This window comes from Lactuca serriola, chromosome 7 (assembly GCF_051521515.1).
Source record: "Lactuca serriola cultivar US96UC23 chromosome 7, Lser_US96UC23_V15, whole genome shotgun sequence".
Taxonomy (NCBI): domain Eukaryota; kingdom Viridiplantae; phylum Streptophyta; class Magnoliopsida; order Asterales; family Asteraceae; genus Lactuca; species Lactuca serriola.
The window spans coordinates 97699942-97720540 of NC_136414.1; the positions used below are offsets into that span (position 1 = coordinate 97699942).

At 38.1% G+C, this 20599-nt stretch overlaps 1 protein-coding gene across 1 annotated transcript; it reads left to right on the forward strand.

Moving 5' to 3' along the window:
- Window positions 1-396: 396 nt before the first annotated feature.
- On the forward strand, window positions 397-837 carry LOC145064249 (uncharacterized). Its single transcript, XM_079011732.1, has one exon. It carries the CDS (start codon window positions 397-399, stop codon window positions 835-837), a length of 441 nt encoding a protein of 146 aa, XP_078867858.1.
- Window positions 838-20599: the final 19762 nt, after the last annotated feature.

Genomic DNA, 20599 nt, shown 5'->3' on the forward strand with positions numbered 1-20599 from the left:
AAGTTGGGTACTCTCCTACACTTCAACACGACTTTCCACCCATAGACAAATGGTTAGAGCGAGCAGACTATCCAAACTGTAGAGGATATTCTGCGGGCATGCGTTCTAGACTTCAGTGGTAGATAGGATACCTACCTTCGATTAACAGAGTTCTCCTACAATAATAGCTACCATGCAAGTATAGATTGACCTCGCTTCGAGATGCTTTACAGTAGGAAGTGCAGGACCCCAATATATTGGCGTCAGGTCGGTCAAAGAGTCATGGGGAGTACCGAGGTGGTACTCAAGGCGACCTAGAAGATTCAGTACGTCCGGAGTAGACTGCAGACAACTCAGAGTTGGCAGAAGAGCTACGCCGATAGACTTCGATCGTAGTTGGAGTTCCATTTTGGGGATATGGTCCTTCTAAAGGTGTCATCTTGGAAAGGTGTCATCCACTTCAGAAAGCAGGACAGGTTGGGCCTTAGGTATATTGGACCTTTCAAGGTGGTAGCCCGGGTGGTCAAGGTAGCATATCGGTTGGACCTTCCGGATGAGCTTAGACAGATTCACAACACTTTTAATCTTTCGCATATACGGAAGTTCATAGCCGATTACTCCTTAGTGGTTCTTTTGGAGGACATGCAGGTGGATGACCGCCTGAACTACATCGAGAAGCATGTAGCCATTCTCCACAGGAAGACGAAGGCTCTTAGAAACAAGGATGTAGAGCTGGTGATGGTACAGTGGCAACACCGTAACATCTCGGAATGGATGTGGGATCCAGATGACGAGATGATGGAGCATTACCCTGAGTTATTCCTAGCAGCAGTAGTAGACTTTGAGGACAAAGTATAATTTAAGCGGGTGAGATTTGTAACATCCGGATCATCAGGTATTTCCCTTGAGTTATTTAAATATTTAAGTATGGAAACTTGTGAAAGGCGGTACGCTAGGCGTACATAGTGTGCACTTGGCGTACCCAAGTGTACGTTGGGCTTAACCTGTCCAGTTCCAAACCTAAATTCTAGGTTTTGCTCCATATATAAAGACATTAACTCCGTTCTAAACGTCATTCCCTCAGCCTCCACTGTACCTAAAGAGTAGAAGTCGAACCCTTCACCTCTTGCATGTTTTGTGAGCTAATTTGGTGCACTTTTGGGTGATTTTTGGTGATTTTGAAGAAAAAGAAGTTAGAAGAAGGAGCAAGAACGTGAGAAGGGCTTGTAGATCCAGGAGTTTGGCAACTTTTCTGACTCATTTGAGGTATCAAGCTTCAAACTTGACCATTGTATGTTTAGTTATAGTTTTGGAGTGTTTTATGTGATGTTTTGACTCCATAGTTGAGGTTTCTTGTGTTTTAGTAGATTCACCCCATAAGAGTTGTCCTTTTAAGCTCTTGGAAGCATTTAGAGTCATAAAAATTAGGTCTTGATAGTTAAGCCACAACCATGCAAGTGTTAGATGACCACAAACTGTATTTAAGAACTTAATCATGACTTAACCCCCATCCATGCATGTAAAGACATAAAGTTTGTAACTTTATAGCTTAAGACGTCTTAAAGGACATGGATCTATGTTTTGGGCGTAAGCACTTAATGGATTTAGTCACAAAAGGAGTTGTAAGGAAACTGACTAGTACGATGGGTGTACTCTTGGTAGGCTACGCGTACTCGGTCAATTTCCCGCTTCAGGTTAAGGTTATCATATAATGGGCGTATGAGCCAGGTACGTCGTGCATACGCATACAGAGTGGTTAACATGGACTTTTGGGCCTTAGAAGATTGGGCACAGATTTTTTGGGCCTCATGTCCTACTGTGGAGTAAGGCATCTGGGCCTAGGACTGAGATTTATGGTATTGGGCCTTCTTGGGCCATATTGGGCTTAAAGCTTAGAGTAATGGATTTGGGACTTATTTTAATTAGGAGTATGGCCGTGGGAGAAATGGGCCTAATAGGCAAATGATTAGGAAATTTGCCTTGGGGCATGAATTAGAAGTTTGGGCTCTAATGGAGTTCTGTTTGGACCCAATGACTGATTAGGGAATTTATTATGCTTTAGGGAGAGCGGTTACGAGCCAACCGAGGAGTACGATTTCGGCATACACTATGAGGTGAGTCTCCTTTCGTAGAAACCGTCGATCGAAAGAACTAATGTCGGCCCACTAGTATTGATATGCCTTGGTAATTGTCTTTGTGATAATTATTAAGGTGGTATGTATGGTTTGATGTTTATGTGTGATATACATGATTTATGTAGTAGTGGTAGAGGTGAAATAGAACCCGTAATCGGTTGGAATAAAACCGATGGGTAGGACGGGCACCCAAGTATGCCTGACAGGGGTAGGTCACACACCCCAATATGTCTGACATGGGTAGGTTGAGCACCCAGGTATGCTCAGCAGGGTAGGTCGGGCACCCAGATATGCCTGACAGTATGCTTATGATTTGTATGTCGTATGGTGAGGGGAGCTCACTAAGCTTCATGCTTACGGTTTTCAGTTTTACTTTCAGGTACTTCCAGCTCGAAGGGATTGGGTCGGCTTGATAGCATCGCATCACACCATGATTTTCCGCATTAGTGATTTTGGGATTATGACTCTGATGATGATTTTATATGTATGGTTGGATTGCACAACTAAACTATTTTATGTTCACATGGTTTTGGAAAAAATGACATGGTTTATTTGATGATTGTTAAAACTTAAAATGAAATTTTTGTGTTGTATTTTTAGGGGTGTTATAGTTTACTCCAAAGTTTATTGAAAAACTAAATATATAATAAATTTAAATAACCATTTTTTTTATGAAAAGAAATCAATTGTTACGTAACAATTAGTGTCAATAAGTATTTATATCTCTATAAACTTTATTTTTCACAAACCCCAAGCATTCTATGGCCAAAGAAAATGAGTTCCTTTCCAAATCAAACATTATTTAAAATATGAGTATCACATAATGACGCATTTAATTCATAAAGAAAGATAAACATTAGATCCATGATCAAAAATATTACAATTAAATCAAAAAAAAAAATACATTGAACAATATTTGAAATAAAAAAAAGTAATAAGTTGTTTCTAACATCAAACACACCCATGTGTTTGCCCTTAAAATTTATATTCCAATAACATATAAAAGTTGTAAATCAAATGACTATTACTTTTTGTGATATTCAAACGCCCTTAACCAAACATTAATAACCCATATAATTTTATTCAAGGACAGAAAACTTATTCCCATCTAGATTTTCAGAATATTTAAAAACTCTACTAGCAAAATATAATTATCGTTTAAAATAAGGAAATTGACTTATCATGGTAATTTCCTTTGCCTTTTGTTTAGATTGTGGGTAATTTTTTTGTACAGATGTAGGCAAAAAGTTTGTTGGAAGTGTTCATATATGATCATTATTATATGATCATTATTATCGGTTATAGCAAGTTTCAACTTACGTGGCGTGTACATGACATATACGTAACAAAAATAATTATTCAAGAGGGTAATGAAGTACTGTTTTTGTTTATATCTAAGCAATTTCCTTTTTTATTAACATGTATGAATTTTCTTTGTTTAGGTGCATTCCACCATCAAAGTTGTTGAAGTTGTTCTCATAATACCACTATTTCATATATTTAAATTGGCAGTTAAAATCGTTTGTCTAACTTGTTGATATTGTTCATATAATATCATTATTTCTGAATGCGAGACACTTGTTTCGATATGATACAATATCATCGTCTGTTTATTAGGGTGGGATTTGTACCAGACAATTAAACCTTTGTTTTACGATTTTTATTCTAATGGAAGCTTGAGCTCACTCATCTTTGGTGTAGGGACTGGGAAATCAGGTGAAAAGTAGGAGACTCTATACAAGGTTATACTAGGCATGCTCATGATCTCATGTATCTACATGCTGACTGTGTGCTCATTATTTTACATGCAGACGTGAAATCCATGAATGTGTTATTGGGCCCAAACCTACAACCCCACCTTGGTGATTTTAGGGTGGCTAGACTTGTTACGAAAGACAAAAACCAGACTCCACAGTTGGCTCCTACTCTCCTAGTCTCCCACTATGTATGCTCCTTATTTCCAAGCTGCGATCAACGGACAAGTAAACTCAAGCTTTAATTAGGATAATAATCGTATAACAGGACTTTAATTGTTTGGTTCAAACTTCACTCTAAGAAAAAAATGGTGTTCTTATTTCCGATCAAACCTTGTCTCGATTTCTGGAATAATGGTATTATTTGAACAACTTCAACAAGTTGGACGAACGAGTTCAACTGCCAATTTAAACTTATAAAACACTGGTATTATGTGAACAACTTCAGCAAGTTTGATGGTGGAATGTTAGCAAATTTTCTTTTCCTAAATGTCAACCAAACCAATAACTCATTACCCTTTCCCTCCTGGGGAATTATCCTTGACATATATATGTTACGTAAGCTGTAACTTGCTACAACCGGTCGTAATGGTCGTATTCGAACACTTTAAACAAGTTCATTACTTAGATGAATATAAAAAGATTATCCAAATGTAAACAATACAAAATGGTAATTACTCTAATATATCAACTTACCTTTCAAATAGTATTGTACTTCCATATCTTTGTGAAAAATATATTTTTAATAAACAATAATATCAATCATATGAAATAGTGTGTTTTTATTGGTTTTATCCGTAAACTAAACTACTATTCAATTCAATATTATTCTTCATGTTAGTGATACGTTTTAGTATTAAAATAAACTTTTTATACTATATGATTATATTATGAAGAAAGTGTTAAAGAATGTTTTATTGTTTTTAATCCATATCTGGATTCATATTCACGATATTCTCAAAGTAACAAGTAAAATGAGATCTCAAGCAAAATATATTCCTTTTTTTGTACATCAATGGTCCATGTAATTTACCATGAGTCACAATTTTAGTCCTTACTATTTTTTTTGACAAACATAATTCATATGGTTTCCTAAATTTGCATGGATGGTCCTTGAGCACATGAAATGACTAACGTACTCTTTTTATTTATTTTTTCTTTTCCTTTTATATAAGACATGTCTTTATATAATGTACATTTAAAAATAAATATAAATAAATAAAATAATCAACAACTAACCCCTAAGGCCCTAACTTCATCCCTACACATTCTTTTCTCCCCGTCCCTTTCTTTTTTCTCCCTACAACCTACAAAAGGTTTATCAGTGAGATGTAGATAAATATATTCCAAAATTTCAACAGTGCATAATTAGAGCTCTAGTCGGAGCAATTGCTTTAATCAGTATAGGAAAAGCTACTTAAACCCACTGAAAGATTACGGATCTTCCAAGCATTATTATTTCGAAGCACACTAAAATCCACAAAAAATGTCAATATTCCAAACATCCAGTCGTAATAACAGTTGACGAGTTGATGGTATTTTATTCAATGGTTCTTAAGTCATAGTTTCCATGTATTCAAAAATTCATAGTTCAAAAGGATGATATCGATTTGTTAATACATGAAAGTGAACCTCTAGCAATCTGAAGCAAAGCCAAAACCGAAATCTAGTGCATTCCGAGGTGTGATGAGTTCTGAAATAGAGCTACTTCCAAAATGAAGAAAAGTCCAAGAAACACATAGTATTAAGTGCTATTTTGAATCTGTGTGAGCATTTAATGTTTGTTGTCCTTTAGCATTTGTTTTATTGTAAACTTCATGGGACAAGATTGACAAAATCTCAGAGTGCTAGTTTTTTAAGTTTTTAGATTTTCATTCTCCTTAAAATTTTGTAATTTGTTCATTTATCGCTCATTGGCTATTTAAGGAATTTGAATTTCATGAAATGTATGTGATTAAACAATATTTTCTTTCACATCAATACTAAATATCTTTCAAGTCAAATCATTCTCTCTATCATTCTCATTGCTCTTAAATTTGCTTTACTTTGTTCATACTCGTTCTTAAATAATTGAACACTTAGTTGAACATCTCATCTCAAAACAAGACTGGTTTACCAGGCTTGACTGGACTCTTAATATTAGCAGCACACATTGATCTTAAGTTAATTCAAGGTTTGAGTTTTCAAACCTTGTCTGCATATACTTTCATGCACTCTCAATTGGTATCAAATCCTAAGTGTTTGTCCTTTGAATCCATAAGAATAGATTATAGTTAATTTGAGATTACCTTTTTATATCCATCATTTATGTGCTCAGGATAAAAGTTCTTCAATATACAACTTCAGCTCTAATACTTTAACTTCAATGATTGCACCTAATCCAACTCAACAAACGGATCTAATGCAAATAGCAAATAGAGTGGGTTGCCCAATGCTTTCCCCATTGCTAGTTGTTAAAGAGTATGATCGTTGGAGAGTTAGGATGGACAAATTTTTACTTAGTAAAGAAAAAAGGTGAAGAGAGATAGAGGTCTGTGAAAGAAGGTCCTCATGTTCCAGTAAGACATATGGTCAGAGATGTTGTTGTCACTCTCGTGAGTCAACAAGAACAACGTCGAGCATCTCTAACTGCAACATACATCGAAAAGATTTATGCAAATCAAGTTACATTCTCAGAAATGGTGTTTGGTGTTTCTCCTTGACTCTTTGAGCACATTAAGTTGTGTAAATCTACCAAAGAGACTTAGGATACACTTCATGACTTGTTCGAAGGTTATGAGAACATGAACGATAAATGTTTGACATCCGTTGTCAACAAATTTGATACTTTCACTATAACTCCTGGTGAATCTGAAGCCTCTGCATAAAATCAGTACAGGATCGTTGTGAATAACATGACTGCACATAGAATAGTCCGAACTCCACTCAAGAACAATCTGAATTTCATCAATGGCCTTGGAAAAGGATGGCGAAACATTAAGTCTTGCCTTCAGAGTACTGGATTTCTGAAGAAACTGAAGCTCTATCAGTTATTTGACGAACTATAAGGCCATGAACCTAATGTTGTTCAAACGTTGAGAGAACTGTCAAGAGGTCCTCACGCCTTATTGACTTCTGTTAACACACTAATTCTGATTCTATATGTTTCAGATTCTTTTGGAACTACTCCACCAGTTTCATATGCTCAACCAACACTTCCTACTGTCACACCCCCGAACCAGACGACGGAAACGTCTGACGGCTCGCATGACTTTAATTGAATACCATCACAATGAATCTACATGAATCATAACATAAACGTCACCATGCATCAATATATTACAACTGGATTTGTTCACATGAAGTACATTGTTTTATCACTACACAATCATAACCTAAATAGTTTGAGCACATTTAACAACATAACATCTAACATTACTTCTTATAAATCTTCAGCTTACCTGATACCTGAATAGTTTGAGTTCATAAGCAATGTTGTGGTAAAATGATTTGTGTATATTATAAAACCCACAAAAACCGATAATTTATGAAAAGACTTTTGTTTATCAAAGTGTGAGATCCATAAGTTGATGCATGAATGATTTTAAAACATATATATAAGAACGGTATTTTGTAATATTGTTATAAAGTTTCGAACGAGTAGTATTAAATTCCTCGGAAAACCCGATGTTTCCCGCTGCTGAAATGTATTCGTGAGTACTGATTTTTGTATTGTCTTAGCGAATGAATATTGAATTAATCTATATTGTATATCGTCCTAATTTTGTCTACTTTGATGTCTCGTAAGCCTTAACAAATGAAGAGAAGGGGAGCATTATGTCCCACTACCATCGTAAGTACCTTAGGCTGTCGTGGATGTGAAAGACACGGTGGTCCAACTCAGATTTGATTACTGTGACCTTACTAACTTTTCTAGCGGGACACTTTGGCCTACTAGCACACAAAGCTATTGAAAGTCCTTTTATAAAATATTGGGTCATTGGAGGCCCAATAACATATAATCGTTATCCCTTTGGGCCCAAAGATCATGTTGGTGGGCTTGCAAGGCCCAACAAGCATAATTTGAAACTCATAAGCCCAAATTTTGTAGATTTACTTAGCGTAGTCATAACGTATCTATTGAAGTGTTTTGATTTAACGTTTGTTGTTTTGTATTGATTCGAGACCGAATCAATTCGTTTATAACGATATTTGGTATTGAAGGTGTATTTGTTTTTTGTTTTGTCGCTAGTCGGATATCTTGTATTTGGTCTTAATGAATCAATTTGTTTAGAAGTATGACTTTGACCCTTTTCACTACCTTTCTTTTATAAAAATAACACTTTTAGTCCTTTATATAAAAGAATTTCATTTTTAGTCCTTAAAAACATTTTCTTGACACATTTGTATCATAAACTTGTTGAAAAGACATTTCTAACCCAAATTATATTTAGTGAACAATTTTAACCCTTCCAGAATGGTATTTCTTGGTTAGAACCCTAAATTTCGTAATTTTTACAGTTTTGGCCCAAAATAAAAAAAGTTTACATTTCGATCCTTTTTGGAGTTTAAAAGCATTTTTGACCTTAGAAATAGTTTTTTTTTTCACTTCATGTCCCCTGTTTTACAGAATATTACAATTCAGCCCCTTAAAAACTCCAATTTTTGAAATTTTTGGGCCGAAAAGCCCATATTTAGCCCAATAACTCAAATTTTTGCATTTTAAGTCCTTTGAAAATTTTAATATTCAAAAAAGGGATTATAAAAACTGTTTTGACTCATTTGACCCTCAAGAAACCGTGACTTGGCAGTTTTTACCCCAAGTTTTGTATTTTTAACATTTTAAGCCCTAAAATGAGTTTTATGTTAAAGTATGTTCCTTATAACCTTATAAGCTATTTTTTTCTTGACTTGATTAGTGTAAAATAACTTTGATTATGATTGTTTCCTTTCTCATGTCATAGATCTAGAATTATCACCCCTTTTTGTCACATGTTTATCACAAAAACACATAACATCACACACATACATGCATTAAATCACACATAGCATACACATACACATAGATCTACACATTTTCTTGTATCCCCCCCCCATAAAACATATGAAAACCAAAAATAGAGGGGTATGAAGCTCACCTTGAGTTGTAGTTTTGGTTTTGAAGAAGACTAGAAGAAGTTTGATGCAAATTCTCGGCTTTAGCGACCATCCTTGGAAGATCTCAAACTTAGATGATTTCTAAGAGAGTGATCATGATTTGTATGGATTAGGAAGACGTTTTTGATAAAACAAAGAGTCTAGGTCCCAGATCCAAGCATGAACTTACCTTAGATGATGATTTTTGTGGAAGAATCTCTTTGAAATCCTCGTAGATCTCGAAAATTTTGAGAGGAATGAAGAGAGTTTCCTTGAGAGAATTTTCAGTGAAGTGTGTATGTGTGTGTTTGGGTTCGGCCGAGAGAAAAATAAAGAAAATGGAGAGGGAAGAAAAGAAAATGAGAGAGAGAAGAGAGAGTGGTGATGGGATTGTTGCATGGAGATATGAGTTATATGCATGGAAAACCTCCATGTAAAAATGAGGTGGCAATGAGGAAGTCAACTCTTCCTCTTGGTGGGCTTGGGCCGAAAATGGAGAGGGAAGAAAAGAAAATTTGGGCCTTGAATGCTTAAGTCCATTTTATGGTTAAGTTAGGTGATTTTTGGCCCAATAAAAATCAAAGAATGATTTTTATGACCTATTAGGGCTAATATAAATTTCTTTTGGTCCAATAAGGAAATCCTAGTCCAAAGTGAACTCAAATTGGAATTTTAAAGGTTTCCGATTCTTTGTTGACACTAGAATGAAGTATTTGATGGAGTTTTGTTGTTATAGAATGAGCATCATGCATGCTTTCATGTTATTGATTCATAATTGTTATAAGTGTTGTGATTACAACGCACCAAAATTCCTAGCTGTGACATCATCCCCCCGTTAGAGGGAATTTCGTCCCAAAATTCTTTTGAAAGATAGATTTGTGAATGCGAGAATAGATGAGGGTATTTCTGCTTTATTTGATCTTCGTGTTCCCATGTAAATTCTGGACCGCGTCTTGCATTCCATCGAACTTTCACGATCGGAATGCGACTCTACTTGGTACGCTTTACCTCTCGATCCATGATTTCAACCGGCTCTTCGATGAACAGAAGGTTCTCATTGATTTCGATTTCCTCTAATGGAATAACGAGAGTCTCGTCAGATAACCACTTCTTCAAGTTAGAGACGTGGAACACAGGGTGTACACTGTATCGAGGGTTCAGTTTGCCCCGCTTCCAAAAACGAATCACTCCTTTCCAAGGAGAGACTTTTAGTAACACCCTATCTCCGACTTCGAATTCCAAGGGCTTTCGTCGTTTATCGGCGTAGCTCTTCTGTCTGTATCGTGACGATTGTAGTCGTGCTCTGATCTGAATTATCTTCTCGGTCGTCTCGCATATGATTTTCGGTCCCATTAAGGCGTTGTTTGGAGTTTGCCCTCTCGCTAGCTGGGTGTCTCCTACTTCAGCCCAGCACGACGGTGATCTACATTTACACCCGTATAATGCTTCGAAAGGAGCAACTTTGATACTCGACTGATAACTGTTGTCATACGAGAACTCGATCAAAGGCAAGTGGGTATCCCATGATCTTCCAAAGTCTATTACATACGCTCAGAGCATATCTTCCAGTGTTTGAATGGTTCGCTAGCTTTGACCTTCCGTTTGTAGGTGGTAGGCAGTGCTCATAGCGAGTTGTGTTCCCATAGCTTTCTAAAGCGATTGCCAAAAGCATGAAGTAAATCTACTATCCCTATCTGAGATGATTGATATTGGTACTCCGTGGAGTCTCACGATTTCCTTGATGTAGATTCTTGTCAGGCGTTCCATCTTGTATGATTCTTTTATAGGTAGGAAATGGGCGGATTTCGTTATTCTATCAACTATTACCCAGATTGTGTCCAAACCTTCCGACGACTTCGGTAGTTTGGTCACGAAATCCATGGTAATCCTTTCCCATTTCGACTCGGGAATTACTCGTTGTTGTAGTATTCTATAGGGCTTCTGATATTCAACCATTACTTTAGCACAAGTGAGGCACTTGCTCACGTAAGTGGCAATCTCTGCATTCATATTTGGCCACCAATAATGTTGCTTAACATCCAAGAAAATCTTGTCTAAACCCAGATGCATGGAGTATCGCGTCTTGTGAGCCTCGTTCATGACTACCTCTCTGAATCCCCCAAGTTTAGGGACCCATATGCGGTTCACGAAGTAGTATGCTCAATCTTCTTTCACCTCCAACTTCTTGTCCATTCCACACAACGCTTCACTTGTTTTGTTTTCCGCCTTCATGGCATCTAACTCAGCCGTTCTGATTTGCGATGTCAGTTGGGATTGGATGGTTATCGAGAGAGTTTTCACACGACGATTTGAGTACTCTTTCCGACTCAAGGCATCGGCTACTACGTTAGCCTTGCCTGGATGATACTTGATTTCGCACTCGTAGTCGTTTACTAGTTCGACCCGTCTTCGTTGCCTCTTGTTTAGCTCCTTTTGATTCAAGATGTGCTGAAGACTCTTGTGGTCAATGAAGATAGTGCACTTGGTACCGTACAAGCAGTGTCTCCAAATCTTCAGGGCGAAGACCACTGCTCCCAATTCCAGGTCGTGGGTCGTATAATTCACTTGGTGTGTCTTTAGCTGCCGGGACGCGTAAGCTATCACCTTTCCACGCTTCATGAGTACACAGCCTAAACCCTGATTTGATGCATCGCAGTAGACTATAAAGTATTTTGTTCCTTCGGGTAGTGATAGCACTGGCGCATTGCAGAGTGCTTGATTCAGAGATCGAAACGCGGCTTCCTACTTGTCCGTCCATACGAAGGGTACACCTTTTTGTGTAAGCGAGGTAAGTGGCTTGGCGGTCTTAGAGAAGTTCTGGATGAATCTTCTGTAATAGCCTATGAGACCTAGAAATTGGCGAATTTATGTGGGTGTTGTTGAAATTTCCCATCCTTCCATGTCTTTCACCTTAGAAGGATCCACGTGTATTCCTTCCTGACTAACAACATGCCCAAAAAGTTCACGCTTCGGAGCCAAAACTCGCACTTGGAGAGTTTTGTGTATAAGTTTTCGATTCGCAGGGTTTCCAGGATTTGTCGAAGGTGTTTCCCTTGTTCTTCTTCGCTTCGGGAATATACTAGGATGTCATCAATGAAAACGATTACAAAATTATCAAGAAAAGGTTGGCAGATTCGATTCATTAGGTCCATGAATGCGGCAGGATCATTCGTTAGACCGAAGGGCATTACGAAAAATTCATAATGTCCGTAACGAGTTCGGAAGGCATTTTTTGGAATATCCTCCTCCCGAACCTTGAGTTGGTGGTATCCGGATCGCAGATCTATCTTTGAGAAGTAACTAGCTCCTTGGAGCTGGTCGAATAGGTCGTCGATTCGTGGAAGTAGATATCGATTTTTGACAGTAAGTTTGTGAAGTTCTCTGTAGTCGATACACATCCTGAATGCACCGTCTTTCTTCTTGACAAAGAGAACTGGAGCTCCCCAAGGTCAGAAACTGGGTCGGATGAATCCTTTATCCAAAAGCTCATTGAGTTGACTGGACAACTCTTGCATCTCCGCAGGAGCCAATCTGTAGGGCGATTTAGCGATAGGGGTAACTCATGCTACAAGGTCGATTCGAAACTCGACTTGTCTTTCTGTGGGTATCCCCAGAAGATCATCAGGAAAGACGTCTGGTAATTCACGAGATACTAGAATGTCTTGAATTTTGACCTCTTTCTTGGATTTGTCTACTATGTGAGCCAGGAACATCAAGTCCTTCTTTCGTAGGTGCTTCTGCGCCTTAATGCATGAGATAAGACGAAGGTTCGTGCTGGGTTTGTCTCCGTAAACAACTAGGGTTTCATGATTTGGGAGATGAAGGAGAACGGCCTTTTCGTGACACATAATTTCAGCATGGTGGTGGCTTAACCAATCCATGCCAATAATCACATCAAAACTCCTAATGGAAACAGGCATTAAGTTTATTTGAAAGACGTGGTAACTTAAGGTTAGGGTATATCCGATATAGATTTCCCTAGTGGATTCTATCTTCCCATTAGCCATTTCTATGACAACCCGAAATTTTCTATTTTGTACAACCCTTCGCTTCAATAGAAGTCTGATCAACTCCTGCTGATTTTCAAACTTTTGGAATAAGTTTGAGCATATTAGGATTAACACTTTAGGAGATATCGGGACAGAGGATGCCCTAGAGTATCATGTGCATCTTAAAAGTTTCAAAACTCCAAGAGTTTGGAGTTCACGGCTCAAATGATAATTTTTGACCAAAAACCCCAAGGGGTATAAATAGGGTCCTTAGCCATTTTACTTCATTTGTTGCATTTTCAACTAGGGAAAACCCGATTCTCTCTCAAGGATCTTCAGGCTTTCATCCCTAATCGTAAGTGCTTCTATCTTAGAGTATAATAGGGCTTGTTATATTTCTATACATCAAGAAATCACAAGGACTCACCAAGATCAAAGAGTTTACGGCCCAAGAACACCTTGGACCGTAAACCCTTCTTAATGGGTCAAAAATGGCCCTAGTCCCTCCACAAGCTTAGGAAACTAGTCTAGATATATTCCTTGATATGTTTGACACTTGAAAACATCTAAAGAACATACATAATATGTGTTTACGACCGCAAACACAATGACAAGTGGTCCATGGGCCGTAAACTACATATAGGGGTGTTTTGATGCCACAAACACTTCCATAGACTTATACTTCAATGTAGAAATGCTTCAAGGGACTTGCAAGGCTTTAAAAAAACATATGGTCAGGAAGACATGAGTTGACGGCCGTAAACCCATGAATTTATGACCGTAAACCCATGAGTTTACGACCGTAAACTCAAAGGGTTATGGTCTTTATGGAGTAAACTCATATCAGGGGTTCCCTTGAACCCTAAACTCAATAGCCTTGTCCTACAACACTTAGACGCACTCCTTAGCACTTATAACACTTATGTAAAGTGTTTATCATGTCCTAGGATGTCTTCACTTTGTTAATTAGTGGTTTAAAGACTAATTGGGTACATATATGTACTACTATATGTTAACTAGGATCCTTGTGTATGTACAAGTCTTCACTTCACACTTAGCATCCTACGTCAGTCAATACATCCAAACCATCAACTACAGGTGAGTTCAGACCCCTTAATCAATGTTTTAAATGTTTTTAAATGTTTTATGGGGGGATACAAGTAGAATCATGCTAGTTATTATATCAATCACATGTGATTAATAAACAACATTCAAATGATTTGCTACTCATTAGCTGTTTTACCAAACATTTTGCTTCAAATTGTTTTTCCAAAACACTTTTACTCATTTAAAACTCTTTGTTAAACTGTCTTTCATACTGAATGTATCTTTTCAAACCCTGTTACAGTTGTGATTCAAAACAAAGGTTTTCCTTATACTTTACACTATTCTTATCAAATAAACTACTTTCAAATCATTTTACATTTTGACATCAAGTCATCTTTTCTTAGTTGCCAAACTTTTCAATAGTTCACAAAACTTCTGTTATACTTTTATATTGTCAATTGCATGCCTATGTATGTATAGTTATATAAGAAATGTTTAAAGGACTTAGGAAGGCTAGCTGCTTTATTTCCTTTTCCCCGTTGGGATGTGGTGTGGTAGGGTACCGGGTATCCACCCGACAGTCGTTTAATTATTAGTTATATATCATGTGTACATACATAGTCGTAAAGGTTCTTCTAGTCAGTTCAATACCCTTGGGTAGCAAGGGTATACTTCAATGTTCATACGTACTACTTACATTCCTAGTAAGCTACCATATGGGTGGTTTAGGAAGATACTAATATGTTTACTAGAATGCAGAATCATACCACGAGTCAGTTCATTCATGAGTCTATACATGCTAGATAGAGAGAGAGAGAGAGAGAGAGAGAGAGAGAGAGAACACATTATAGCTAGTACACACAGTACATTACAATACATGCTAGATAGAGAGAGAACACACGTTACAGCTAGCACACGCAGAACATTACAGTACATTACTATACTATTACATAGATACGTTTACATGATTACATTTACATGATTACGTTTACATGGTTACGTTTACATGATTACGCTTACGTGAGTACGTTTACATGATTACTTTTACATGAGTGCGTTTACATATACGATAATAGGACAGACATCACTAGGTGTTATAGCATGGAACGATTTCAGGATCTAACTATACCAATGAATCACAACGCATTGTGACAGTTATATTGGGTATACATGATCATAGTAATGTGGATGTTTACGGCTTGAAAACATGCACGGGTCGTGTATGGGTCCCAAAATCTCTTTGACAGGGGAGCGTCTAGCCTGGGATCAAGCCATCACATTATGCCTTATCCCTCAAATAAGGCAAAATTAGTACAAAAGTAGTCACTTATTACAAATACTACAATACTTACGAGATTACAATAGATTTAAGGTAGTTAGTACGGTTGCAATTATTTGATACTAAACCATAGTACTATTTCATTTTCCCATTACATTCACTTTGTGAACATTCACACGATGCATAATAATGTAGAAGCAATATTTTGGTTAATGATAGTCGTATTTGGGAAAATACACACTCTTACAAGAGACACACACAGAGATACTAGATGCCTTGGTAGAAGGATACTTTTAGTAGGAGACATATGGTTTTCTAGGATGTTCAAAACGTTTTCATACTTACAGTTCATATACATAAAAATACTTATAGTTCATATACATACAAATACTTACATACAATATAAGACACTAAAATACTTATGATCTCACCAGCTTTAAAGCTGATACTCTCTTTCAAAATAACTTGTATCCTCAGGTCAACAGTAGACAGGTACTGATGCAAGGTTTAGAGAAGATGGTGCTCGTTCAAGACTCATCATTCTTTTTGATTTATACTTTAGTGTTTATCATAATTTGACACAACACATTTGTATTAAAATTATATTATTAATGCAATGGATGATGTTGTTGCTAGTTTAATACTTTTCATTGTTGTGATACTGTACATGACGTCCTCCGCCCCAGAACAGTTCCGTCGTTCATGGTTTTGGTGTGTGACAGATTGGTATCAGAGCATTGTTTATAGTGAATTAAGTATATCAACCCATAAAAGATATACATACTATAAATACAATGAGATTAAAATACTCTCACCAAGAGTTTATAGTTTAAATAATAAAATATTTAATTAAGTATATGTGCCTGCATTCATACTAAAATCAGTGTCGCTAGGACAATATAGAAGAATTACGATTGTTGGGCAACACAGGTGGACTTGGAGACATATAGTCAAAACTGGGATGGTATAGCCTGATCAACTATATTATCCGAGGGTTGAGTAGCATGTTCCTAAGTGTAGTTGTGAGGTTGCAACAAGTCTAAAATGTTACCAACAATACGACAATGAGAACAATAGAACATATACCTAAAATACTATAAGGGTATTTGGTGTTACTATAGGTACTTTATACTTGAGAACTAAAAAGGATCTTCATTACTAAGTTGATAGTTGCTAAGTGGATACGCTAAGGCTATATGTAACTAGGATGTTATAGACTTAGAATCTGTGAAAATTTTGCTTTACCCCTATTATTTGTGAATTTGGAGTTAAGGTCACTTATTTGAAGGCCTATCCTATTGTGATTACATATAACTGGTATGCACTTCACAAATAGTGTTGTAACTAATGAAGATTTTCTTAATAATTATCTAGATAGTTCGTCTAATAATTACTTTCTTACCCTAAATTCTCGCATAGATAACATGGCTGGGCTTCATCCCCACAGCAATTCGTACCTTCCGAACGAAGTCATTACAAGATGGTTTGCAGAAGAACCAGAGAATGATCATCCTATCCCTTTGAATGATCACCATGATGAAGACCTTTCGGATGGTGCTAACTCCGAGCCCGAGGTTGAGAACCTACCCTAGGCAGCTCCCTTTCCAAATCCTAACCCTCGTCTGGCTTTTCAAGGCCCGACGCCTCCATGGGTGGAATGCTTGGAAACATGGAGCTAAGGACAAGATCATCCCTTTCCATTTAACGGTGACCGAAGCTTTTATGACCTAAGCAATGGGGGCTCAGTAGACAGAATCTTGCCAATCTTGGTCCGCAGAGTGGCCCGGAATGAGATTCAAGGCAGGACAGCCCTACATCAGATCACAGAAGTCGTCACCAATGAGAGAATGCATAACCTCCACACCATTCGTCTAGAAGATGCTCGTGAGAGATCTGAGAGAAACCATGAAGCCCTTCTTAAAGCACTGGCTGAATCACGAGCCGAAGTGATAGAACTCCGAGTACGCCAGAGGGTGTACGAAAGGCACCTACTTAATGTGGAACGTCAACTGGCTGAGCTGCGAGTTCACCAGAGGAATGACCGTCACCAGTAGTAGATGCCTTACTATATTTTTTTCGTTGTTAAAAGGAATCGTTTTTCTGTCTATGCCCGATGTGGCATTTCCTATGAAACTATCTTGTACTGTAGGTACTATTGGTTAGGTCTTTATGCTGTCAAGGACTATCTTCTCTGGATATGATGTATGACCTTTTACAAGGTCATTTTCCCAAACTTTTACGTCATGAATATCAAAGATGTTAACAGTCGGCTAACTTTTGTGTCACTCTTTATTCAAATACTGTCACCATACTTTCATTGGAGTCTATCTGAAACATGATTTATCCAATACATTGGACTATAGTAATTTAACTCCGGAGACATTTCCAAGTCTCTTTTAGTGGTTGGATCATGTTATTCACCAACCAACGATACCTCGGCTTGAACGACAAACGTCTTGAGACCATTCTACGAACTTACTTCCACTCAGTACTAGGACTGCATCATAGGGATGTAGGTCAAACCTTCGCGAACATACTTCCAATCCATACTAGATCAAACCTTCGAGATCATACTCTTACTCTTTACTTGAGTAGTCGAAGTGCATCTAGGGTCGACCAAAATCGCTACTTTCCAAGCCACAGTTACAGCTGCTGTGATGGCTTCCATGTCAGTTGTCCTTGCAAACCGCAACACTGTCAACACAAACAAGACTAATAAAGGAGTTGACAATCCCAATCATGGTAACGATCCGACAAATCAACAAATAGTAACAGTCGCCACCGCCCAAAACAAGAACTCGGAGTTCAAGAAACGAAAACGTCAAGCCCAAGTGGAACGCAAGCAATTTCAGAGAATTGCCATGCAACAACAAGTGGAAACCTCTGCTATCCCAGTACCGAGCAGACCATATGAAGGATCACTCCTGAAGTGCGACCGGTGCAACTATCACCACAAGGGAATTTGCCGAGTACGGCAATGCAATAATTGGAACAAGATGGGGCACATTGCTCGTTTCTGTAGAACTACCTCCACCACTGGAGCAAGCCTAGTGTGCTATAGTTGTGGTGAGGCAGGGCACAATTACAGAAATTGTCCAAAAGAGAAGATCAATGAAAGCAACCGTGTCCCCATAACTCCTACTCAACACTTCACTTCCACCACCAATGTTGGTGCTGTCCAGATATATCACCAATGCGGTGAAATTGGACACCTCAAGAAGGATTGCCTGATAGCGAAGAACTCAGGCGCAGACGGGAAGATTCTCAGGATCATAGCTGCAGGAGAACCTGCTCCGGACCGACGTTAATGTAATTAAGGCGTTTCGTTGTAACAGACTTATAAACCATCCAAAACTAGTGCAACTAGAGTCTTAGCTTTTGTGAGATCCCGTCAGTATAGGGATGCTCGTGCTGCGTATACTTGTCTTTTGTAATATACTTTGTTCGCAGCAATAGTCTTGTGGTAAAATCTAAAGTACTGTAACTCTGTTGAAGGTTGCACGGTTGTGTTTTGTCTGTAACGCTTTATGTTCAATTCTAGTGTCTTTAGTTTCCATATGACTCCGACATTATCATACAAATAGATTCAATTCGATTCGCAATAACAACTTCATACGTACATTTCTTTCTTCGAAATCGCGTTTCTAGCGAAGCCGTCATATCAGAACACCGAAGTACTCATGCATGGAGCACCTCATAGTTCTTTTTCTTTCCAAAGAATTCCCCGAAGTACCATTCATACAGTACGTCAAGTTCAATCCAAGGATCCATATAGTTGATCTATCGCTGAAGAAGGTATACATAGGGGTGATATATAATCAAGGTTCTATAGGTTTAGAATTTATGATTCCACTTTAAATTCCTTTCCTCATTGGGATGTGAACATAAACAAGAATCATTTATTCAACTATCTTTTCAATCTTAATTATATACGACTCATATACACGAGATTGTGATCGTTGAACCATGTATGAAATCTAATATGAACTTCAGGACGGAGACTGCCCAAGACTACGAGTAATCGCATCGTCATGTGCACAAACTTAGAACCCAGTATGACTCCTGTACCCAGATCGCCCTACAGTCTAAACACCTACGGAGATACAAGAACAGTCTGGACAACTTAGCGAACTACTCAGCAATAGAATTGGAAGACCAGGCTTCTCACCCTGGAGAGCTCCGGTCTTATCCTTCCAGGAGTAGACGGATTGTATCATATGTGCCTCGACTATTGGGGACTCCGTCAAGATTTCCAGTAGAAATCGTTATCTCTGTCTCGCATAGGTGAATTGATTGAGCAAACACAAGGAACAAAATACCTTTCAGAAATGGACCTAAGATTCGATTATCACCAGTTTCGAGTGTCAGTGAAAGATGTCCCGAGGACTACCTTCCAAACTCGATGCGGACACTTCGAATCCGTAGTGATACCCCTCGTATAGGACCAATATGCCCGTAGTATTCATAAGTTTAATGAATAGGGTATGCCATTCTTACTAGGATCAGTTTGTCATTCTCTTTGTAGATGATTTACTTATCCACTCTATTTGTAAGAAGGAAACCATGGAAACAATTCCCTCGGAGAAACTCTTTGCGAAGTTCTCTAAACACGAGTTTTGGAATTGAAGAGTCAAATTTCTAAGACACACTATTAGTGATGTGGAAATTCTTGAATACTCTTTCAATTTACCAAAACCGTTGAGAATTTGTCGACACCAAAGACGCCGACAGAAATTCGCCAAATTCTAGGTCTTGCAGACCTACTATCGTAGTCCATTCAGAACTCCTCGCAAATTCCAGAAACCCTTACGAATTTGACCCAGCAAGGGGTGGCCCTTGACTGGGAAGTTAAGCAAGAAAAAGAAACCTTGGAAATTCCAAGTGAGAGACCAAATTCTTTAGGAAGTCTCACTCTGAGAATGGCTTAATACGCTTCGTAAAGCATGGATAGCTAAATCCAAGATAGTTAGGACCTTCGAGATTCTTACCGGAATTGGTCCTGTATGTCACAGACTAGACTTACTCCGCGAGCTTAGTAACGTACATTCTACCCCTTCACGTCTCGAACATGTAAAAAGTATCGATCCGACGAGACTCTTGAAATCCCACTCGAAGAGGTCGAGTCCCACAAGAGCCTCACCTACGTGGAAGAACTTTAGTGACCATGGACCGAGAGTTCATGCAAACGATTCGTAGGCATTTCCCTTTTCGTGAAGGTTCGCTGAGATGCCAACCAGGGACCTGAATTCACTAGGGAGTGCGAGAATCAATCATTTAGGAAGTATTCCCACTTCTTGGCTC

Coding starts and splice junctions, on each gene's coding strand:
- LOC145064249 (XM_079011732.1), top strand. CDS start 397: ATGGTCCTTCTAAAGGTGTCATCTTGGAAAGGTGTCATCCACTTCAGA.